This window comes from Falco peregrinus, chromosome 7 (assembly GCF_023634155.1).
Source record: "Falco peregrinus isolate bFalPer1 chromosome 7, bFalPer1.pri, whole genome shotgun sequence".
NCBI classification, from domain to species: Eukaryota; Metazoa; Chordata; class Aves; order Falconiformes; family Falconidae; genus Falco; species Falco peregrinus.
The window spans coordinates 67002889-67028458 of NC_073727.1; the positions used below are offsets into that span (position 1 = coordinate 67002889).

The 25570-nt window shown below is 38.0% G+C and overlaps 1 protein-coding gene across 11 annotated transcripts in view; it reads left to right on the top strand.

The window, feature by feature from the left end:
* The window catches only part of MYT1L (myelin transcription factor 1 like), a 305452-nt gene that overhangs the window by 193929 nt on the left and 85953 nt on the right, over window positions 1–25570 (top strand). For all 11 annotated transcript variants that reach the window (XM_027787854.2, XM_027787853.2, XM_027787855.2 and 8 more), the window contains exon 6: window positions 6208–6578. In XM_027787854.2, the coding sequence (XP_027643655.1) occupies window positions 6208–6578 (371 nt within the window). The remainder of the gene's footprint in view (window positions 1–6207; window positions 6579–25570) is intronic.

A 25570-nucleotide genomic window follows, 5' to 3' on the forward strand; every position in this document is an offset into this window, starting at 1 on the left:
CATCCTCCAGGAGTGCAGGGAGTTCAAGATGTAGGGTTTGGTGGAATCCATGGGGTTTTTTTTCTGGTCAACTGATATCAGTTGATAGTATCAACCGTTTAAAGCTAAATGAAGTCATTGCTTTGAGAGAGATTTAATAGGATGCAGTATTAGGCAAATTAGGCTTGCACATTCTTTGAAGATTGGATTTCTTAGAGGACTTATCTGCAAAATGCCTGTTTTCTCAGTAGCCTAGAAGTCTTCATTTGGAGGTATCGACTTGGAAGTTATCTAGTCCAAACCAAAAATAATACTTACGGTATCCAGTGGGACAAGTGTAAATGGCTTGGGAGCTTGCTGCCTGAAGCCTTAAGCAGAAGTTTACTTCCAATTTGCTGTCCTCAACCGTACAAGATAAAGTTCCACCTCAGTGCCACTTCAGACACTTGGGTGCTTCATTAAATGTTTTTTATAACCTTGATAGGCGTCTATATAATAAATTTTTAGATTCTATGACCTACAAAATGTTGTGGTTTATGTTAAATTAAATTCTCACATGAAAAAAGAAAGAATGAGAGCACTGTTGTTGGGGACACTTTTTAGATTGAAAAAAACATTTTATAAGATATTTCAAAGTACTAATAAGAAAAAAAAAAGATAAAAATCATCCAAGAAAAAACAAACAAAAAATATTATTCAGATTAAGGGCATAATATTGTCATCATCGTATTTTTATTTTTTTTTTTTACTTGGGTCTTATAGCACAAGAATTCTGAAATAATAGATTCAATAGAAAAGAGATACAAATTAAACAGAACAAAAAAAGCTGATAAACATGGCAGATAGGAATCACTTTATCTAAACTAGATATTTAAAGTTGATTGAACCTTTATTAGTGACATAAGCTCCCTGTCTAATTCATGTAGGGAAATAAGACACTCTTAAGTGTAAGGTGTCCTCCAGACATAGCTGTCATGTCCCACCCTTGATGTGTGAGTTGGCATATCATGGGAAGAATATTAATCAGTAATCTGATTGAGAAAATCCCTTGTGTTTCTCTGATCTTATACTATATATATTTAAAGACATTTGTTTACTTGTTATAGCCTAGAAATAATAATCATACTACTTATGCTGAAAATTGTGTTAAATTAGTAATAAAATATACAAAAATCAAGAAGTTCATCTCTGGGAAAGAAATATGTATTTGCTGAAGAAAGTTCCTACTGAATGTGTTAGTGTGTAGCATACTGTTTTTTAATGGAAAGAAATTGCGTGAGAGCTAAAAAAATACCATAAATCATCTTCTAAATAAGGAGTATAAATTCATATATTATTTCTTCAATTCCTTCAATTATTAATGTCTATATGTCCTCTTGGAGCTTATCACTACGAAATTCAACAATGTTCTTTCCACAAGAATTATTCATGACAGATTCTGAAAACCAGAGATGACTGAGACACACAGCAAAGCAGCGTGGAATATTCAAAAATGTGTTTCAGGAAGCCCAAATATATATTCCGCTGAAAGCCAAGAGAGCTGAAGTGCGAGGGGAAAATAAGACAAACAGAGCTGACCAGGGAAATACAGTGAGCAATAAAAGAATGAATAAAGGTGTGCAAGACAGATAAATCAATGGGGTCATTGCTTTGAGCAGGGATAAACAAGTCTAAAATATAAGCAAATAAGGGGATGATCACAAAAGCCAAAATTGGAAATGGAGACAAAATTGCAGAAGCTATTAAGGACAAACAGTAACAGTTTTCACAAATATATGAGGAACAAGAGGTCAGCGGGAGAGACACTCATCTTTCTATGTGGTCAGGAGGAGAAGTTAGTGCGGAGGCTGCTGGGAAGCCAGCGCTGTCTTCCCCTTGGCATGCTCACCAGAGAGACCACAGGGAACGTGCCAGAAGCAGCGAGAAGTGTCCTGGAGGCAGAATCTGAAAAATTAATGAAACGAAGGATGTGAGCGAAACAGGTTAAAAAAGAAATAAAAGAAAATAGGGCAGGTAAACAGTAGGTTCCAGGTCTGGTGGCCTCTTTCCCACATTTCTGAAAGCCATGGATATTTTTTTAACTCGCTTGGACTATGAAGTCTATAGTACATGAGGTATATGTAAGCTATATGAGGTGTGTACTTGACGAGCAGAAGAAAGCCAGTGCAAGACAGTATTTGAAAGGGTTTATAAGAAAAAAACTGTGCAATGGTAGCTTTATGGAGTATAAATCCAAGAACAGCCAAAACCAAATTCAAGGTTATGGAAAAACTGGTACAAACTAATCAGGAAAGAGTTTATCAAAGCTGAGTTTGAGTTATCTAGCATAACTAATTTCCTTGGAAAAATTACATATTCCCAAATGTTTAGTGCTGGACACAACCCTTAAAATATACAAATGTTTGTTTCTGTTAGGTGCTGGTGTGTCCTTAGTTTTAGTGCTATGAGCAAAGGCATTGAGAATAGATAAAATGAAAAACTTAAGTCAAATTCACAACTTTACCTGAATAGCTGAGTCGCAAATAATTACTTAATGAGGTTTATAAAAGCATCAAAGCCGCCCAGGCAGCTAACTGGCATTGATTTTCATTGCCAGTTATGAACTTTCCAGGGGGCCTGAATCCTAAGTAATGTCTTAGATTCTCACAGCCTTTATAAAGTTCTGTAGAAAAGCATAAAGCCATGAAGAAAAGACTAAAGATGACCAAAAATGGCAATGGCAACAATTTCTTTCTAACTTTGACCTATAATTTGTATCTAAATAGTCATGGAATTATACTTTGATGGCAAATACAAAATTTAAACAACAGTTGAAAACAAAATAGTTGTATTTATTATCCTATTGTTTTCTTCCCCAGTTCCCAGACTACTGTGAATCCTAAAGGGACTGTTTTGGGGCATTACTAGATGAAAACTTTTGCAAGTATTTAGTGTTATTAACTGAACAAAAATTGGGACAGGGTGGGGTTAATGTTCTGGCATTGATGTGACAAAACGTCCAAGGTTGGGTGGGTCTTTAAACAACCTGGTCTAGTGGAAGGTGTCCTTGCCCATGGTTTGGAAATAGGGGGTTTGGAAATAGATGATCTTTAATGTCCCTTGCAACCCAAACTGTTCTATGAGTCTATGAAAATTCAAATCTGTATCATATCCAGTGGCCAAAAATTGTCACAGTTACGTGCCTGCTGATGCTCTTTAGCCTCAATCATTTTAGTTCACAGCTGTGTGAAGTGTCATCATTACCTCTTACAGTGTTCTAAGAAGGTTATAATAAGAGGAAGAAATGATATCCTGGGGACTGCTGGAGCTAAGCCTGCTTACATCTTTGAAAATAAAGATCAGGATATTTAGAAAATATCATTTCATTATAATGGCATTGAAGAAGTATAGTGAGGGTAATATGCGTCACAAAGAGAAGGAACAGAAACAAAGCAAGCAAAACATACCCACTCAATAAATGTTACCCTGTCTGCCTAAATCCTGTTGAACTGATAGACAAGTTTCTAAAATCTGCCTGAGCCCCAGGCCACGCATGACCCACTCCTGTTTTCCAGGGTGCAACCTCTGTTAGGCACCTAAATGAAACAGGTTCCTCCCTATCACCCAGCTATTTCCCTGGGCACTACGCGCATTCTGAAATTCCAGGTCTGAGGAAAAATTCATGTCTTCTCCCAGAGCTCCATATGGAGAGTTTAAATAGGCAGCTCCTGAATCCTTGTAGCACTAGGTGGAGCACCAAAATAAACCTGGTGTGGTCAGAAGTCCAACAAGCAGTGCTTCCCTTTTTGCCCTAGGTTTTGGGCACTGCCCGGACTGATGGAGACTGGACTGTTTCTGCCCTGACTGTGATGACGTGGGATATTTTCCATGAAAATATGCCCCACCTTTGCTCTTGATTCTGAGCAGCTGGGTCCTGACCAAGAGGAGGACTCACAGGACAAGAAGTAGGACAGTCATTTGGCAGCAAACAAATGCTGGGGACAAGGATTTCCACCGTATTTATAGATTTTACATTGAATCATCTTTGGACAGAAACAAATGTAGCCCAAAGAGAAACCACCAGAAGCTTAGGCCTCCTCTTTTCCCAGGTTTAGGGCTCTTAAAATCAGTGAAGGTTTGGGCTTTTGCTTGCCTGATGTGTATCAGAGTGAGTTTCTTGTGGCCATCTGCGCAGGGAGTCACCTTCTAGCAGAGGGAGCTCATCCCCAGGATATGCCGCGTGACCTGCTGAGTGGAGCGTGGTTCTGGGATCTGGAGGATGTGCGTCTATTCCCACTCTAGCCTGCACCACCACCATTAGGCCTCAGCTTTGGTGTCGGTGTCTGGAAACTGTACGTTGTTAGGACTACTATCCCGTACCCACTCCCAAGTGAGGAGGGTTGGGATCTGGCTTGATGGAGGGACTTAAAATTTACTCAGTATTTCTTGATGGTGTTAATGGAGGGAGGTGTTTACTTCAGGCACACTGGATTAGACTTTAAAGACACCTGTACTCCCTACGCAGAGAGAGAGGTGCCTGTGTTATGCAGAAAGTCTCCCTTGGCAGGTTTTCCATGATGAATACCATCTTTTGTGACTGTGGATGTTCCTTACATATGCATGTACCGGGCAGACTGAGTCAGCCTTCCTGTGAACAAGTGCCTTAAAATTTAGGTAAAACAATGACTAAGGCAGGCACTTATTTAAAGTGGTTAGGCACTTGAAGAGAAGTCTTGTTACTTAAGTAGCGTTTTAAGTAATTGGGATGCATAGCTGCTGGGATGAAATTAAATCAGGCCAAGATCAAGACCATGCAGACACCACAGAGAGCGCATCTGTAATACTAAATGTGGTGAAACCCCCTATTTTTCAGTGGTCTGTCAATAGAATATGAAGCATTATTAGAGTGGACAAAAATGATAAAAGATCCTCAGTGGTTTTTAATCAGGATAAAAGGAACAAAATACAATGTAAAAGAGGAAGTTTTAGCTAGATATGCAGAAAGGGCTAGAAAGAACAGTTTAAATGTCATGGAAGTAGTTAATCACAGGAAGAACACCAAAACCCAAAGTAACTTGAGTGGTATTTATAATCACACGGTAAAAAAGTTCCAAGAGGGAGTTCTCTGAACAGTAGTTAATTTGTGTGTGCAGTCACTCTGTGTAGGAGGTGATAGAGCAGGGGTCCTCAAACTTTTTAACCAGGGGGCCGGCGCGCGGATGAAGTGGCAGGCAGTCATCTGCGGCTGCTTGGTTTCCCCCCCAACCCCCGGCGGGGTGTGTGTGTGGGTGTTCTGTAAATATCGGGGGCCGGATTGAGGACCCTGGGGGGGCGTATCCAGCCCGCAGGCTGTAGTTTGAGGGCCCCTGTTATAGGGGTTATACAAGGGTGATCCCATTCAACAAATACAGATATGACCTTTGAGAAACAGGTGGCTACTCTGGGTAGAAGACCAGAACTCCGAAATGCTATTTATGTTACAGTGCATTAAAAAGATAGATGAGGAAGTGGTACTCAGCTTTGAAAAGTCTGACTTCCTTCACAACAGATGATTGTGTTTATTATTTGATTTTTTTTTTTCAATGTGAGAACACTTCTAACACTGGCCATGAGAACTGTTGGTTTTGGTTGTGTTCGGGTGCTTGCTTTCCCATTTATTCAGCCTTGTAGCCTAGAATGAAGAAACGGAGCATAGAAATACAGAATTTAAGATCAATTAATCATTTTTAAAAATAAGAACAGACAACGGCATTAAGACTGCGGTTGTATTTTCAGTATTTAAATACCATTGAAGCATATCTTAATTGTACACAATCATAACCTTACTGAATATTACAAAATTATGAAGCATTGCTTTATTCCTGATTGTTGTACTGATAGATATCGGGACAAAACCTCTTTTTTTTAAGCTACATTCATCTGCCTTAGAAAAAAATGCAACATGTAGAAGAGACAAAAGTGTGAGAAGGAAAAACACATTCGTATCAGTTCTGCAACTGTTATGCTGGCATGTGTGTGTGACACTTTCAGGCAAATAATAGTTAATCTGAAATTTCACAGGTTTTGTGTGTCCTTGCCCTTGGTCATTATTGCCTAAACAGCATTTTTGTTTGAAAACACGTATTTTGAGAACAGCAACTAACCATGGTGTAGAACTGGAGTATATGACTAAATTACTTGAGTTATACAATCTTACCTACAGAAATCGGCAGGATAGTGTAATAATTTGTATCTTTCATTTTTGCACAGTGTTTATGGCTGTCCTTTGGCAAAAAAAAGAAAAACACAAGATAAGCAACCCCAAGAACCAGCCCCCAAAAGAAAACCCTTTGTGGTTAAAGCAGACAACTCTTCGGTAGACGAGTGCTATGAAACTGATGGAACAGAGGAGATGGATGAAAAGGAAGAGGAAGAAGAGGAAGAGGATGAGGAAGAGGAGGAATATTCTGATGATAATGAGGAGCAAGGTGATGAGGAGGAGGATGATGAGGAAATAGATCGAGAAGAAGAGGAGATTGAAGAGGAAGAAGAGGAGGATGAAGAGGAAGGTGAAGATGTGGAGGATGAAGAGGAGGAGGAGGAAGAGGAGGAGGAGGAAGAGGAGGAGGAGGAAGAACGTGGTAATAATCAGAGTATTAGTAAAAAGTAAACAATGTGTGTTTTCTGGGTTAATCTTCTAGTGTGGTGTGTGAGGATTTAGCTGTGCGGTTCTCATTAAAGCTAATGGAAGTCATGCAGTTAAATCTCTCTGCTCCACACTGAAAATATACCCCACTGTGTTCTCTTAACATTTATTTTAATAAGTCTGTCTTCCAAATATTTTTTAATACACCAGCACTCACAGTTCAAACAAGGAGGGTGGAGGTGTGTTTGTGCTAAAAATGCTTGCATAAAATGTAATCTTAGTAGGGGATTAATGCATGCAGTTACCAGAGAATATTCACGAAGGTACAAGCAAAGCATCAGCTACAGCTGGGTGCCTGTACTGATCATTTGCAAGTGTATTTGCTGGATCTGCTTATATAATGTCAATGGTTGCCCACATAAATGCTGTCACAAGTTTGCAGATAATTTTTGTGAGGAAAAATGGGTCTCTTCCCTTTGAAAATTTTGCTCCATACTTCCCCCTACCTCAAGAAACTATTTGGAATGAACTATTATATTATACTTCAGTTCTTTCAGACTTGACTTCTGTGTACTTTAGTTGATTCTATTAACAATATAGAGAGTGAGAGGTTTACATAGATAAAGTTCTTCAAAAACTCATATATTTTGGTTATCATACCATGGCATAAATGCACTTTAGACATACAGGTCACTGGTAGTAATCAACTTAATGTAGTAGCAATGTGATTAACTTATTCACTTTTCTCTTTTTTTGGGGGATATTGGACTCTATATAACCAGTATTTTCAAGATACATAATGAGTGTCCATTTACTCAAGAGTCCATATGCTGATGATAGACATCATAATGCACTGGGGTGAATGAAAGAATCATGCAAAAATTAATGAGCTATCTAAAAAGTATTTTGTTCCCATTTCCAGGGAACACGTTTTTGGTTGGGTAGATTCACCTTTCTAACCAATAAAAATATAAGAAAAGCTTTCAGCACTCCTCAGTTGGATTCCTCTTAGGAACCAGGTATGAAAGTTGTATGACTTTTCTTTCAGCCTTCTGTAAGGTCAGATCTTATAGATCCTAAATCTTATAGAAAGATTTCAGAAGTACTTTTTCCATTTGGGCAAGTCGGTGGCCAGCTGGGTGGCTATAAGCATTTTCTCAGATATCTGAATCTGTAGCATTTCCTCAATTGCTTAAATTTGCCAACAAAATTGTTAGACCATAAATGGCCAATCTGAAAAGTTACATGAGTTTGATGCAGCAGGGAAGCCATTTCCTTTTGCAGGGAACTCTGGAACTCTGCTGTTTCAGAACCTGGAAGAGAAGCTGTGTTAGATCAGGCTGATGTGCAACTGCTATTGCTATCCTGATGGGCAAGCGCAGGATGTCTAGAAGTTTCTTTAAGAGATAATGGTGACTGAGTTTGTTGGTGTTTAGGTTGTTGTGCAACTGCTGCTGTGATTTCAGCTGACATGAAAAACTTTGAATCTACACTATCAAAAATGATGAAAGGGAAAAAAACCCAAAAAAACCTAAGCAAAACTCAAGAACTCAAGAAAATTGCTTCTGGCAAGCCAGCAGGCTTGATACTCAGTTTACTTTTACTGTCATAATGGAACACAGTGGTTTACTTATTCCAACACAGTTATGCATGCAGTTAGTGATCCTAATCAATCTATAGAGGCTCACAATGCTTTTTGACTGCTTTCATTCCATATATAGTAGGCTGTGGTTAAGAACTGCAAAAATTTTACAGAGGTACTTGTTTAGTGCTCTGCATATTGCATAGAATTAAAACTTACAAAGGTCTTTTTCTTAGGATCCCATACTATTCCAGTAATAATACATATATACACTAAGAAATATATAATGTTCTATGTCAAGTGCAATTAAGAAAAAATCCTCGTAAAACAAAAAAAGCAATAATAGAATTTTATAAGGAAAATATTTCATGATCTTTTGAGAATCAACATGCGGTCACTATGCAACAACCCCAGTTAGAGCACAGCTGATTTAAAAGAGTTAATAGCAATTAATGAGGAAGGTAGCATGGAGTCCCTTATGTCTATGCATGCCAAGGAGTGACGAGTGGTAACAGTTTGTTCCTGGTGAGGCCTAGAAGCTAATCAATAAATCAGATTTTTTTTGTTTGTTTCCTGTTGATTTTGATAGGCAACCTGATGTTCACTTTCTTCCACTCATAACATAAGCAGCTCTGGTGGAATTTGGACTGTTGATTTTCCAGGGAAACAAAATGCAATTAAGGTTAGGGGTCTAAAACTATATGGCCCAAATATGACACTTGCCTTTATCTATTAACAGTATGGGAGAATTAGGTCTGTCAGCTCTGAATTCAGTTGTCTCAGTCACTTGCTGCTCACTACAATGTAGATATTGTAGTAAAGCACCATCCACCTTTTAAGTCACCTTAGCAGGAAGTCTGAACGTGTCTTAATGTCCCTATCCCCAGAAGCAAAATGCAGAATTATCCACTGGAGACTAGGATGCCTGCCTAATTCTCACAGAAGTTCCTGTCACGTGTGCTTTAGATTATAACAGTTCAGATAATTTCTGTAAATAACTATAGACTAGGTGGACAAAATGTTAAAAAGTATTGGTGATAGAAGAATTCCATCAGCAAGTATAGGGCTAGAGAGGCAGCACTTAGTGGAAGGGAAGGGGATAGAGGAGGAAGGTAAGGTATTTTACTGTTTCTTAGACCAAATTCAGTTTTCTGATAGAAAAGAGTAAATCCTAAGAAACTCAAGTACCTCACTGGCATCTCATTGCCCATACTTTTTGTTAAAAGAAAGTGAATTTTGGATGGGATTCTCAGAAGATACAGATAACATACAGGTAATGTAGGTATCCCATTCTTACTGAAAATACTTGGACATTCACTGAAACCATCTTGGCCTTTTTGAAAACCACATCTTTCTAGCCTTGTCATTGATAAAATAAAGGGCTTGGAAAATACAGATGTATCCTAAATAAACACTCTTACACATCTCGAAACACCAATTTAAAATAAAAAGAAAAAAAATCCCGAAGTTTTTAGATGAGTCTCAAATTCTGTGCTCCTATTTCTGTACACAATTAGTTGAACCAAAATTAATACTTAACATTCCCCAGCAGTGGCCAGCATATCCTCTTTAAATTTACATTAAATGTACTGGATCTCTTTCAAGAACAGATATCTATCCATATATCTATGAACAGACTTGAGAGAAACCCTTATGTTCAGTACCACCACTACAGGAAAGATGGATCTTTCCAATTTCCCTTATATCCCAGAAAGAAAGGGCAGATGTGTGAGCTGTGTTATGATAAACTAACTTCTAAACTGCAATACAAATGGGAAGGAGTAGGAGAAAAGTTTTCTTTGGAGTGCCCCTTCTCTGTGATAGCAACTTCCAAGAATCTTTGCATTGAAATCTGAAGGTTGCATTTGGTCTGCCAGGCAAGAAGTACTTTCTTCTGAGAAGAGCTCACTTCATGTAATTGGGTCCCAAAGACTTTCCCAAAGCTTTTCTGTTATAGACAGAAATTTCTGTTGGAGTAGCTCCCAGAACAGATGTTCAAAGGCACCATTTAGCCCATATCGTATGATCACATTCAAGATGGTTTGTACTCCAGGTATTTCATAATCTGCCAGGGGCAGGGGGAGTCTGGCTTATTCTAGACCTAAGGAAATTTAATACATCAATCAAATCAACTTAACAGATGATGCTACAGAAACTTGCAGTTTCCCAAGAGGTGAATTACTAGGATGTATAAATCTTTTAGACACTCCCTCTCATTTTTTATTAAACTGAAGGTAGCTGGCATGCACAATATACCAGTATATGGTACTGCACCTAATTTTTCAGGTGGAATATACAGCAAAAGTAGTGGTAAAAGATAGACAGAAATGTATATTCAAAGGAGACATAATACAGTTTTTAAAAATAAATAACAGCTAGCAGATGGACATAGAGATAGATTATCTACCTGAATTGTAGTATTGTTTTTAAAAATCTGGTAATATGTTTGGGGTTTTTTTTCTGTCACTTCCATGAGCTTGACAGACACGTAGGCCCTTATAATACGAAATCCACATATCATCAGCTCTATTAAGATTGTTAGTGCTTCCACTATCTTCCTGATCCCTTCATCAGATTGATTCTGAAGCACTTATGTCCTCTGAGCGAGAGGAGATGTAAACACCAATCTAAACATGAAGGAACCACATGTACTGAGGAAACTCTGGTGGCACCCAGCTTTCCAGCTGTGCTTGCCACTGAAGATGCTTTACATCTTGGTAAAATAAAGACAAACGTATCTGTATTAGCAAAGTTGCCTGTCTAGTCTGCTGACCACTAATCATAATCATTTGTTTGAACTGTTATCAGGAAAATTGGTCATCTATTTGGTGAACACAGTAGACATTCAGTATTAATCAGAACAGAGAGCTAGTCTCACACGTACCTCTCAGGCAAAACACCTAGCAGGAGAAAATTATGGTATTAAGAGGCCAGAAAGCATAGTTTCACTGCTTAGGACAATGTACATGGAAAGAAATATATTTTCCAGGTCCAAAGAAGACTAAATAAATACTTGAATGTTTCACAAGGCGAAGCAGATCTTAACCCTTTTCTAATAAACCTTATTGCTCGTTGTTTCATCTCCTTCATAAAAGAAGACCCCCCCTGCTTAGGATATCTCACCTATATAACAATATGAAGAACAGAAAAGAAAACGCCACACCCTAGAGTTGCAGCTGGAAGACATTTATCCTGGCCATTGCGTTGGTTTCCTCTGGATAAGAAGTTAAAGTTGCCTTTCCTGTCTAGTTGTAACTAGTGAGCTAGAGTGCTCAAGCCTAGTTGGGTCAAACCACAGCATAGGAACTTCTATTGATACCTTTTTTCTGCATTAAAGATGCAAGCATGGATTACAACATGTTCTGCTGTTTAGCTGGTTATATTTCATGTAGAGGCATTCAGACTATAATTTTATCTGAAAATTTTTGTTGGAAATAATGCAATGAAAAGATTTGGAACAGGTAGTTCAGAGGTGGAAACCCCAAGGTTGTGGAATAGGGTGGGCAAACAGCTAGCCAGTAAATATCCTCTGGATACCTCTAGTTCTTGTGGAAAAAGTTCAGATCTATTTATTACAGCTGTTACCTGTTTGTGGTTGGTTGGTTGGTGGATTGCTTAAACATGACAGTGGTGTTAGTTTAGTAAACTTCCGCTTGCTGCTGTGTTCCGTGCTCCGAGGTGTTTACTGTTTGCTGCTCATAGACAGTGTAATTTGTTAAAAGCATTATTTAAACATTATTTTTTTAATTATCTGAAGTGAGATTGGGCCTGATACTGAGCTTGTTTACATCAGGACAAATCAAGAATAACTTTATGTCATTGGAGTTACATTTACATGAGATGGTGTTGCATATGTCATACCTAACTTTTCCTCCCCTTGAAGAACTGTTTTAAGACTTCCTTCTACATGAATGTTCAACTCAGAAGCTCAGTAAACTTACCAGGCTGTGTCTAGAAACTTAATGTGTTTAATCTTTAAGCAGTTAGTAGCTCTCTTCATTTTAACGTCCATGTTTAAATTTAGGAATGTACATAAGTATCCTTCTGATGTAGAGGCTTGCAAATGTAGCTCCTGTTATAAAAGACATTACATGATAACGTGAAATATCTGATTGTTCAAGAGCAAATGATTCAGTTATAACTTTATGCAGTGTACAGAAATGACTCACCTTTGATGAAACAGATTATAGATCTCTGCCATACACAACTTTTGTTGACATAAGCAGAAATTCTAAGGAGGACATTGGGTTGCTTAAAGGAGTTCAGGGTCTGAACTAAAGGCCTTAGTAAAAGCATCACAGAACACATTCAACACCACATCTGCTTTTAATGCTGCTTCATTCTGAATCTAGTTTACATGGCATGGGGTTGCTTGCTTGTATTTTTAATTCACTAACACTTTCCTTCAGTGTTAGCTGAACATGAGCTGTTGGGCCCATTGTAATGTCAAATTGTTTCAGGGCTTATGTGTGACCAAACCTTTCTCTGCCCTTGCCGCAACAGGAGGTCGGGGAAGGAGCCATATGTCTTAGCAGTGCTGCTTTGGATTCTCGCAAATTGCAGTCCTCAAGAAGAGGCTGTGTAGAGGTTGCCTTTTCTGTATTTTCTATTGCATCCTTCTGTCTGAAGATAAATGCTGAGTGGATCCTTGATTTTGCCTCTTTCATTTGTTGTCTGGCAAGATCATATAGTAAAATTAATTCCTTCTGGTATAAAACGGATTGGAGAAGAGATTCAGAGCACAAGTGCTGTAGCCTTAGAACTGTATCCTTATTCTCAGTCAGACTGTAAACCGTTTTTTAGCAATGATCTGGTTTTGGCACAACTGTGCCAAGAAGCTGGTTGCTTATGTGTTATAGTGCTTTAAAAAAACAGTAGTGAAGTCAATTATACAGCAACTCTTTGCATCCATGTTTGCAAACATAACGACCTGATGTTGTTGTAGAAAGTCTCATATCTGGGATATGGTGCTTTTGGAAACATATTCACAGGTTGTACAAAACCAGACTCTTCATGTTCTTTCTTTGAATTCCTTTGCTTTTCACAGTGCTACTTCAAAGATTGCATTGTCCATGCTGTACTGCAGCTTACACAGTGACCACAGACTCTGTACAAATCCTTCTTGACACTACAGATGTAACAATTCTTAAAAATAAGTTTTGCTTAGTCAGTGTTAGAGGTTCCTATTTTTCCTCTTGTTTAGAGTGCAGCTCTAAGGACAAATTTTGATCACCCTATTCATTCACATTTCCCACCAGGCTTACAGTATTTGGCCTAAAAGAATGAACACAAATAGCAGCTTTTCACCCTGAAAAGCAGAGAACCTTATTTGGTAGCTCTAGGGGTTAATTTTCCACCATTACAGTTCCTCCAGAAGATAATAAAATGAAATAAAATTCCAGACTGGATTGATCATTTCTTCTGATCCTTATCTGTTCTCATGAATCAGATTTGCAGTCCTGCCCAATACCTCGTCACAGAAATTTAGTTTAACTGGAATATATAAACAACAACATTCTTTTGAAACAAAAGCATTGATTTATAATGAACATATATATGTAATCCTGAATACTTTTTATTATGGAAGCATTTCTTCCTCATTTTGCATGTCTCAGAACAATTCGGTTTTGTTCTTTTGTGACCTGTATCACATATGATGTAGCCCTCTTATACCATAAGGGATACTTTCCCTTCTGTGAATTAATATATTTTACAGATATTTTTTGAGAGCAGACTGTGGGAGCTACAATTAGCGAGCTGGACAGCAAGGAAAGCCAAGTCATTTAGCAGAAGACAAAGAAGACTAATACTATGAAAGAAACCACCTAAAGGAGTTTGGTAAAGGATGTTAAATAGTAATTAGGAAAGGCCACTGATGTGGTTACAGACTGAAGCTGATTTTGGTCACTGTTGTTGAAATGCTCAGAATTATTTGGCACAGGAAGGCTTCATGCAGAAAGTACTGAAAATAGTCAGTCACTAACATTAAACATGTCAAGTATTCATAGCACCACACTTGTTTTTTTAAATGTGGGTGTGGTTTTTTTCCAAGGAATCCATGGCAGTTACATGCTCTGTGCAGTAAATATTACTGTTTTAGCAAAAATTTGCAGTGGCTCTTTAAAAGAAAGTTGTGCCAGTTAACAGGATTGACAGCTGAAGACTTAATGGGGGTTTATTAGGTGAACTCCTTAATCTGATAGTTCTGTCATCCCAAATGTTTAATTTTGCCAGCTATGCAATTGATAGCAGAGTAAGTAATAGTATTGCTGTGATGCTAAAGGAACACCACAAAAGAGCTGAATTTACAATTACAAAAACAAACAAAGCAAGCAGGCATTGTCTTCCTTGTACTCTGTAGACATGGAGTACTGATGGTAACCAGGGAAAGGTCTGTGCGGCATGAATACTTCCAGTCACCTAACACAGGAGTGTTTGCAAAGCTGACCAGGTGCGTGTCAGGCTAGGGTTATGTCTTTACATTTTCCAAAGCATATTGTGGTGAGATTCCTTATGTGTCATATACACTTTTAAGGCATGCTATGCAACTACTTTTCTTCTGGTTTGTGTTGTATCAAATCTATTGTTTCACCAACTGCCTCAACTTATCATAGAATTTCTATTTAAACAAGATGCATCTGCTAAACAGTTTCTCAGACACTCTTTAAAGCACTGGACTCAGGTTTTTACAGAAGTTTTTTTATCATCTACAATAACTAAAATTGTCATTCAACTTTCAAGGCTTGCATCCAATATAACATTAATTTTTTTTTGTATTTCTATTGCAATATGTTGAAAAAAACTTTTCCCTTAGATCATTAAGCACAAAATATATTTTTAAAAGTTACAGTGGAAATACAGAATGGCAGATTATTATTATCAGACTGTTAGGAATAAGGCTGGAGATGGATTTATAAAAAGTATACTAACTTTTATATTGGGGTTTATCTAATAAGAGCAGTGTGTTGATGTCCTCTGAAAATACAGCCAGAAAGGGCAACTTTTAAGTGAATAGAAACTGGAATCCTTTCTTGTGAGCTGAGGATCCTCCTACATTTGGTGTAGTGAGTTAAATGTTTCAAAATGGAATGAATTGGAAATTCTGCCCATAGCTGTAACTTGGGTATCTGAGTTGAGACGTGATACAGGAGTTCAATGCCACCTTTCCTTCTTTCCCAATGCAGAAAGTTAGAGGCTGGACTGGAGCCTCCTTTGCATAAGCAATGCTCTTATGCATTCTGCCGAAGCTCTATCACACCCCAGAAAAAAAATAATCAAGAACTGCAGTAGACCAAAGGTGGTCATTCTTCTGGGACAGCAGGACATGCTGGGTTCCTGTCTTTGCTCCAAGGGCAAATTATGAATTGACTGCTTAATACTAGGTTACAAAATCAGTCCTGACAGCAGGTATCAGACACGACACTTCTCTCTTTTTAGGCAAATGCTCTTGCCTAAGATGTACAACAAAGACAGTATATTTTTGTATGACGCAAATAGCATTAAAAAAAGCATGTCTTACACTACCCTTGTGTTTTCTGCTTCCTGCTGGAGCTTGCATCCAGTCTAGCTTTTATTGTGGTGACTAGCAGACCTTTTTGGGAAATGTGGTATTGAATCCACTCAAACTGGGAGAGCTTTGCTCTTAGTCTTCCAATTCTTTAGCAAGCGACCTGCTAAACAATGTATTTTACCTGGGAGATGGGCAAGAGGGGGTGAGCAGGGGAAATGAAGAGAAAGCAGGCAGTTCTTCCCTTGGTTACAAATCAAAGCAAGGCAGTCAAAGAAACATTTTACGGGAAGCCTTTGTCTTTCAGGTGTGCATGAGAGCATACCTATGGGGTTGGGTCTGTCTGGGAATTTATGTGTGAAAACACCCGATGTCTAGAATCCTTCAAGGTTCAAATGGTAGATAGGCGGAGAGCTTCTTAAATCTGGAGCTGTTGTGGTACACATCCCAGGTTTAAGCCACAGAAAAGCATAGGTGTAGTTGTATCACCAAAGAAAATAGAAATATGACTATTCCTTTCTATACAACATGCCACCCGGGAAGTCCAATCTGAGTGATGTTGAAATTGCTGCTGCTATTCATAAGATCTTTTTTAAGTGATTCACATTGAAATGTTCATTAAAGATGAGTTTAAGAACAAATTTGATTCAACAGTTTGAGGGTCTTCTGACACAGAAATGGAAACAATAAGTTCCAAGTGTAAAAGGGAGTACAGAACTTTTTTTGGGAAAAAAAAAGAACGCAGAAAGGCATAAATTACTGGGAGGTCAGCATGGGAGTACTGCAGAGAGGAAGTGAAATATGCTTTTAGGATTTTTTCTGGACAGCAGGAAATGACAAAGACATGAAAGCTGCAGTCTAGAATCTGCATTATGCACAATCTTTAAAATAACAATAAAAAGATTGTAAGAAAGAAAGGTAATTTTACAGTATAGCTGATCAGGGTCGAGGCTAGACAAAATATCTACACCCACAGGCAGTGCAGCACAGTACAGTTCTTTTCTGTTGTTATATTTTCCTTTCCCTAATATGTGAGCATTTTCCTGCAGTTCATGATGTGATGTAACTTACTCTGTCTTTATACCATACTGATGGAATTTTGTATCATTGCCATTAGTAGAATCAGAACTAGAGAGATGTAGAGCACTTCTGCAAACCCAGCCAGTAAGTGTAGACTCTCTGAGACTTTTCATAATATGGAAAACCAGGATTATTAGATTTGACCGGATCTGTGGAGAAGATACAAACAGCAGTGCGCCAAAATTACTATTTAGAAACGCATAACTAAAAGTAATAGCAATGTATTCATGAAAGAAAAAAATAACTGTCTTTTGGCAAATGTGTTTTGCTTGAAATCCACAAATTGCACATCACTGAGAAGGTAGGCAGTGTAAAAGTAATGTACACAGTTTATCTGACTTTTAGGAATCGATCTGATGCAGATCCATATAATAAATTAATTCTGAAAAATCATCAAACATAATACAGCACCAGATACAAAGGAATAGTGGGGAAAAATTCATGTTGGATAGGTCAATTCCACTGGCTTTTAAGTAGCTCAGATACTTCAGTGTGCAGAAATTTATGTTAATGAGAATAAAGCCCCAAAATAGTCATACACAGTGCAATTGAAAGTGAACAATATGTTAGGGTGATTCATGTAATGAATACTTGAAGAAAAAAAAAAAAAAAAAACAAACCAAAAATTTAGGCAAAAGTAGAGGTTTCAACTTTTTCTCATGTACATTACTTTCACCAGTGAACTCCAGAAAAACAAATTCTGAGCTGCAGCATCCTGAGACCGGACTCAGACTCAGGTTTTAGTATTGTCCAGTATAGTATTGTTTCTGTCTATGTGTGTGTGAGTGCGTATATATTTTGGAAAGCTGATTACTTTGGTGATTTGTTTGAGTGATCCACTTTGTTGGTTTTGTGAGACTATTTGGAGTAAGAGTTTCAGCAGAGAAGTCATGCACTGAGACTGCTGCTTTAGTCAATTTAGGCACTGTGAGGCTGCCTACAAAGCCACTGCAAGCATAGCTGGCAGGTTTGTCTTTAGTTGGAAAATATATAGAAATACATATAAATGTGTAGGTTGTTACATTTGTCCAGCAGAAGTTTTCCTTTTATGAGGTACAAGCTTTAGTCATCAGGACAGATAGCCCAGTGCAGATCTGAACAGCAGTGGGAAATCCCTCACAGAAAGGAGGAGCTGATGATTTCTGAAAAGGTGGCACTGCCCGTTCCTTAGGTGGAAAGGCAGTTGGAACAGCCTAACTGGAAATACCTTTGCAGCTGCTGTAGTGACAAAAAGGTGATTTTGATCTGTTACCATAGCATACATTTCCTGCATTTGACAGGTCGCTGTACTCTAACATCCTTCTTAGACATTTCCAATTGCATAGGACATCTGTACATGTAACATAGATGGCAAAACCCCAGAGGATAATAAAAAATCTTTGTAGCTAGCTAAGACTTAGCCGCACCTTTGAGTCACCATTTTCTGTTTCTTCGAGGTCCACTGTTTATGTGTTGTTGACTGACTGGAGTAGCATGGTTAAAAGAATATGTTCCTATTTGCCTTACTCGTTCCTTCTGAAGCTATGATTAACAGCGTGCGTTCCATTGATCCCAGCTTACAGACTCCTCTCCTGCCTTGTTTTGTGTCTCTTCTGGTGTTCTGTCCCTAATTAGTTTATACTAGAATGGCTATAACCAAAGAGGAAAAGCACCCTTTGTATTTACTTTCTCCTTATTCTATGGATTATTACTCAGCCTTCCCTGTCACAAAAATACGGGGAGTGAGGGAAATGTAGATAAAGAAGCTGGATGAGAGGATAAGGAAAAAAGGAACAGATCCCCAACAAAAAGCTTTATATTTCAGATGAAGTCTGGCACTCATGCACATAGAAGTCTTTGTCCTTCCAGATCCCTTGGCACTGAACTCATTGAGGGGATAGAAAGAGGGACAGGAAGAAGAAATTTCAACAATACTATATTTAGCAGTTCTGTCATCCTCTAGCACATTAGTGATGTGTGCCTCTGTCCCCTCTGCTGGTCAGGTCAGATTATTATCAAAGCACAAACAGGCTTTCTTTGATAATCAAACACAACTAAAAATAGGTAATTAAACTTATAATGGAGATCAAACGCATCCAGTAAGGCATAACTCTCTCCATGTAACTCATGCAGTCACAAGAATCTATCCCATCGAAAGCATCCATACTATCCTATCCACACCACCTTTCCCTATATAACTTTGTTTCTGTCCACAACCTAAAGATAGCTCCTTTTGGGTAGCTCCTTCATTCCTTCCTCCCTGCAATTCCTACTGTGTTGTACTAAAGCTATTGTTGAAGTTCAGCAAGGAGCCATTTTTGAGTAGAAAGAAAGTTTTGAGTAAAAGCAATTGGGATAGGATCCATCCCATCAATTTAATTAATAACCGAACAAGAGGAATAATCACTTTTAGGGAATAATTCAGCCAATCTACTTCAGATACCTAGCTTAGGATGAAATAAATCACATCCCAGGATGCGTGCATTTGTCCGTTGCTTATAAATGAAGTCTGGATGGGTGGTTCATATGGAGACATGCTCAATATGGCTATCTGCATTGAGTCAGAGATTTGAACTGAAACAAAACCAGTGAAAAGAGATTATGTATCCCTGTATAGTAACAGTTTGCAACCTGTCTTTCTCATAGATTTGTATGTGAGAAAGAAAATGTTAGTTTATGAACTGAAAATGTGTTCTTCAGGCTGCATCCTTTGTAAAGTGATGATCATGGAGAGGGGTATAGGTAGGGGTCACTGTCTCCTAAGCAGCCTTTGGAGTAGCCCCATGAGAAGCTCCATATCAAGAGCTGTCTGAGTGGGTGTTCTCCCATCAGTGCAGCTGGTCTTCTGCTCCCCTGCTGTCTCCCTGCTGTATCTTGGTATCTGGAGAATAGCTTTGGCTTCCTCATTGCCTGCTGCCCTGCTGAGCTGTGGAAACCTGAAAGAAAGAAACTGCCGTACTCCACTTAATCGTTATAAGGCTATGAGACAGAATATCTCCCCTCCCTCATATAGACTTCCTAGGGTGAAAAAGTAGGATGAAATTAATACCAGTCGTCAGCTAAAGCCACCTCATCATCTGTCCAGACAGAAGTCAGGTTAAAACAGTTAAGGGCTGCCTGAACCTGATTCTCAAAGAAGCACGGACCAGATGGGAATGACTGGCTAAATTGTACTGCCCTTGCAAACCCAGCATATCCGCTTCTGATCACATATATTCCCAGCAAGTTTCTTCTCAAGCCTAAACATATGCCTTCGTACCAAATATTGCAGATACCTCCAACCAAACAAGCAGGTTTCATACTAGCCAGGGACCTTATGTACTTACAGGGATGCCTGTAGGTAACCAAAAAGTATTTTCAGCTCTGTGGTGGAAAAAATAAATAAATCCTTAGCATATTTATTGCCTTTTGACTTTTTGGAAATAATGTTTGGCTGTAAGGATGAAAAGACTGTAGTTTGCAACCAGAAGGCTGTGGGAATTTATTATTCCCCTTTATTCAGCACGTACACTATTTTATGTGGAGCACTAGCTCTGGTTTTGGGCTAATCAGTACAAGAAATCCTTGAAATACTGGAGACCAGTAGTGAACAACAGAGATGGTTAAAGAGCTGGAGCATGTGATGTAGAAGGAGAGACTAAAAAAAAATGTTTGTTCACTCGAGGAAGAGGAGGCTAAGGGGAGATCTTACGCTGTTTTCAGCTACTTACATGGAGGGCAGAGAGACAGTGGAGGTGTGCAGTCACAGAATTAAAGGCAACAGACACAAGTTATAACAAAATTAATTCAATTTACAAGTAAGGGAGGAATTTTTCACCATGAGGGTGGCCTAACACTGAAATAGATTTCCCAGAGGTGCTGTGCTGTCTCCATCCTGGAGGATATTCAAAATTGGACTGACAGGACAGGGGCCTGAGGATCTGCTCTAAGCTGGCCCTTTTTTTGAGCAAGGGTTGGACCAGATAGTCTCCAGAGATCACTTCCAGCATCAACTACTCCATGATTCTGTGGCATCAGTCCAATGTAGATGGCGTGTGAGATGCTCTAAAATCAAAGAAAGGCAAGCAGCATCTTCCAGTGAAAAAACAAAATCTTAAACGGAGCATATCAACTCATTTCAGAACCTAGATAATTTTTGTTGCAGTATGTCACTTAAAACAAAATTACCACAGTCATGATCTTGCCTGTGGAGCTGTCAGATATCTTCAGATCCTTTTCCAAAACTGTACTGATACAGGTATCTCATAGGGACTTAGAGTGGGAAAACAATCATAGAATGGATTAGGTTGGAAAAGACCTTTAAGATCATCAAGTTCAATCATTGACTTAGCACTGCGAAGTCCATCACTAAACCATGTCCCTAAGTGCCACATCTACACATCTTCTAAATACCTGGATGAGTAACAAATGACTGCATTTTAAAAAACATGTTGCATCCCCATTCACCTGGATTATCTGATGCTCTCTGTCTTTATCTAAACTCCTGCCTGATTCTATGATATTAATAAAAATAACCTAAGTAAGAACCTCTATATTCTACCAATAGCTTCTGTGAATATTTGTAATTAGAATGTTATTCATGCAGGTCTGACATAGGCAGAGGCATGATAACAGGTCATAAGGATGGCATAAGCAAAGGAAAACCAGTATTTCAGGGCATTGATTATGTACAAACACCTGTGCATTTAGATGAGAATATACTGTTTTGTACAGAAAATTAAATCTTCAAAAATGCTTCTATGCCAAAATAATTTGCTTCTATTTAAAATGTATCTCAATAGCAAAAAGAAGAAAAAGCAAGGAATTCTTTGAATTCTTTTATATGTCAGCAATCACTCCACAACAGGAAAGAAAATCAGACCTGTGAGGATCCCTTTTGGCACTTAAATTAAAAAAAAAAAAAAAAAAAAAAAGGAAAGAAAAAGGAGTACTTAATTTTGTAGTGAGTAAAACCATATAAAAAGTGGACTTTACAGAAGGAAAGAAAAAGGAGTACTTAATTTTGTAGTGAGTAAAACCATATAAAAAGTGGACTTTACAGAAAAGGAAAAGATCAAAATGTAACAGGGGGAAAAAGACCACAAACGGAAGACTCAGTAAGCCAGCAAATTATGTACAATATTTAAAAGTCTATATGGGCTTGCTCTGTGATCCTCACTCCTCCTTTATAATACCGAATCCTACTGCGGCGTGATGTGTTCTTTAGCTCAGGCCGCCTTTGCCATGCTTAATGACTTCTACTCTTCATTTATTTTACTTTGAGCGTTGGTTTTTAGATGAATGCAATAATTATTGTAGGAGACTCTAAACAATAAATCCTAGTATTATAAGTATTATAAGCAGGTGTAACAAGCTGAGGGGGAGGAGTGGAAAAAAATAGATATAATGGTATAATTAGAGCGCATCAAGTAAGTAAGTGAATAGTTATCTTTTTCTTTTGACTTTCATTAGGTAATATAAGGTCCATAAAGGAATCAGTTATTGTAAAATAAATTGCTTAAGTTTTTATCTAAAGTACTTACTGTAAAAACTTCAGCGACTTGCAGAGATGAAGAAAAAATTTCACATGGTCAGCTTCAGTATTCAGTGCGTCCCTCAAATAGGCATATTCAAAGGCTTGGACTCTGATCCGAATCCCAAGTCAATAGTAGTGTTCAGACTTTTAGAGACCTTGCTTAGGCCCTTGGAGAGTTATATGCGTACTCTATTTCTTCAGTGTGCAGTGGACAAGTTGTTGAGAGCTTGCTAAGTTTTCTACCTCTTCAGTGTCCTTACGCGTAAGATTTTCGCAGAGGAGAAGGCAATGTACAAAACAACCCCCTGCCCCATGTGATGCTGTAACTTTCTAAGATTTGGGATTTATTTGTGCCAACATTGTCTTGCTAAATATTTCCCATAGGCCAGATATCATAGATTGTAATGTGGAGATGTATGCATGCACCTAATCTAACAGCTTAGAGGGAGAAAAATGGTGATGCAGTAGTATCACATGCTGAGCACTTAGGAATTGGCAAGTGGCAGTAACCAGAGCAGTGAAGTCTTTTAAAATGGGCAGTGCTGCCTGGATAATGAAACCATCCATCAGGGCAAGAAGCCTGTATGACCATATAGAGGTTCAGCTTGTTAGCCATCATGTTTTCCCGTGCTTGGGAGAAAGTGAGTAATTTGATACACAGACCACAGATTTGGAAAGTCTCGTTTCTGAAGTCTTTGGCAGGAATGTAGCTGCTATTACTGAAGTATCATTGCCTCTCTCTGCAGAATCTCTCAAACTAAATGCTGTATATTTTCCTTTTCAAAAAGGTGCTGTTTTGCATGACTCCCTACACTAAAAACAGCAAGCCGTTTCTTCTGCCAAAAAATTGTTTAAATATGGATGTGATAGGAACAAAGGGAGGAAGCAATCAAGGATGTAGAGGCTGTAGTCCTTATTCTCCAGTGACTCCTGGTATGACATGGAAAGAGTCACTCAACTTTGTGTCTCAATTTCCCATCTGTACAATGGGGTTAAAATACCTACCTCACAGGGGTGTTGTGAGGCTTTTTAAAATAATGTTTGTAAAGTGCTTTGAGATCCTTGGATGAAAGGTGCAATAAGAAATCAAATTATTCACTTTTTTTAGTGCAATACAAGAGTGCACTTCTGTTGAGATGGCTAAAGGCTTTCAGCTCTTTATAGCTATTCCACATACTCTTCGTTATAATTTCCCTCCTGTCATTTGTTATATCTGCTGGGAGTTAAAAAAGATCATTTTTTTTTCCTTCAAGGATACCAAAATTGTCACAGTATTGTGCAGATGAGTGCTAAAATAATCTGATATTCTTTTTAAACTGTGTTGCGTGTTCCTTATCCGTGCAACTCTAAAACTAACAGAAAGAGGATATATGATAACTTTGATCAGTCTTCACCTAAACTGGCTAACTTGTGTCTTTTTGAGAGAAACGCACCCTCTTCACCAAATAAAAACTGCCATTTTGGTTAATGGTTACAAAATTTATGTAAGTGGTAGGGTAGGTATTTCAGTCCTATATGTTTTGCAGTCATTTAACAAACAGCCATTAAACATCACAGTATAAAGGTAGTTACTGAATTAAAGGTTAAATTAGGAACTGTAGAAATGTGAAATGAAAGCAAGTTTAGATTTTACAGAGCTGAATCAAAGAGAAGGCACATAGATTCATGTAGAGCTGCTAGGCTAACACACTTTCCAGAAGACCCTTAACTAATATACAAACTAATTCAGTAATTAAAATTTCAGTTTAATAAACAGGTGACACAGGTGCTTCCTAGAGCAGGCTCAGCATCCAACAGTTGCTGTTGTCCAAATGTTTTTGAGGAGATGACATAGTATACATAAATATCCTTTTCATTAAAATTAACTAGCTTCATGGAGGAGAGAAACGTGAGTAAAATAGTTGTTAAATAAAGTAGATGCAAGAAAAGGCCAAAAATTAAAAGAGGAGGAATGAAACTTAGTTAAAATATTTTTTTGTGTTCCTGCCTCTTTCATCCGTGATTCACGCTTTACACTTTCTTCTCCTCCACCACCTTTTTTTCTTCTTCTTTTTAGGACTGAATGGACAGAAGAACTGAAAAGCTTATTACCAAACAAACAGAATAAAAAATATTATAGTTACAGCTTTCACTCAACTTCACCTACTCAAAGGGAATTTACATGTCTTCACTCATACAGTATGTGATTCATATTTTCACTGTTGTGGAGGCAAAGCATAACATAATCCTCCCATTGGTGATCATTTACATGACTCTCATTCATGTAAAAAGAAACACAAACCCTCTTTTTTAAAAAATCAAACCCTGAAACTTTTCACATTTCAGAAGTTGGACTAGAATAGTCACTGTGTACCTGAGCAGATCGCTGGATGGCTTGAGAAAATATGTTTTTTCCTACTCTTTATCTCAGTATCCTGTTATAGAGCTAGATCTGGACTGATTTCACCAGTGTTTGTAGATACCTCATGCTAAATTTGAAGGCACTGGCAATTTTGGAGCTACAGCTCACTGCTTCTTTAATTACTTTGGTGTTCCTTCTGCTACATCTGACTGCCCATCAGACAAGTTACAAGAAGCACCCCAAAAAAGCATCAGTTTCTGCTGAATCTTCTTGGCATCAGGTTTTATCCTTGATATTTAAATTAATGTGGGATTGTTTGTACATTTAACTTTAGAAAATTATTATTAGTGTATTAAAACATTTGCTTTTCAAATAGCACAAGCTAATTATCCAGTAATCCTTAACTATCTACTTCTATGCTGTCATTCAGGATGGAAATATTTCAAATAGGAAGTCTAAGTGGCATCCCTTACTTTTACCCTGAAAAATCTGATACTGTGATATACTTAATTTTTGACGGGCTGAAAGGTAAATGTGATTATGATTATCTTAAGAACAACAACAACTAAAATAAAGCCACCTTTGATGATAAATAGGTAACCCACTACTGACATGGAAAAATCTTGTCATGTAAAAATACCGTAAAGCCTTCCCTATCATTTATCTTCCCTCTGTAGTTAAGTAGATAATATATATTATATAATATTTTACCTTGAGAGCATTTTTTTCCATAGACGTAGCCTGGTCATCTACCAGTTATGGTGCTTAACTACAGCCTACTATCATCCCAGGATCCCTAACCACTGTGTAGAAGGAATGCTATCTTGTGGCTGAAATATTAATTATTGTGCTGTTGAGCTTTGTATTTAAAACTCTGATTTATTATCTTGTCCACTGACATAAAAATTACTTTTATAAAAAATTATTTCCTATCATCGAAATGTTAGTATACAAGCCACCTACTACCTGAAATTTCCCACTTT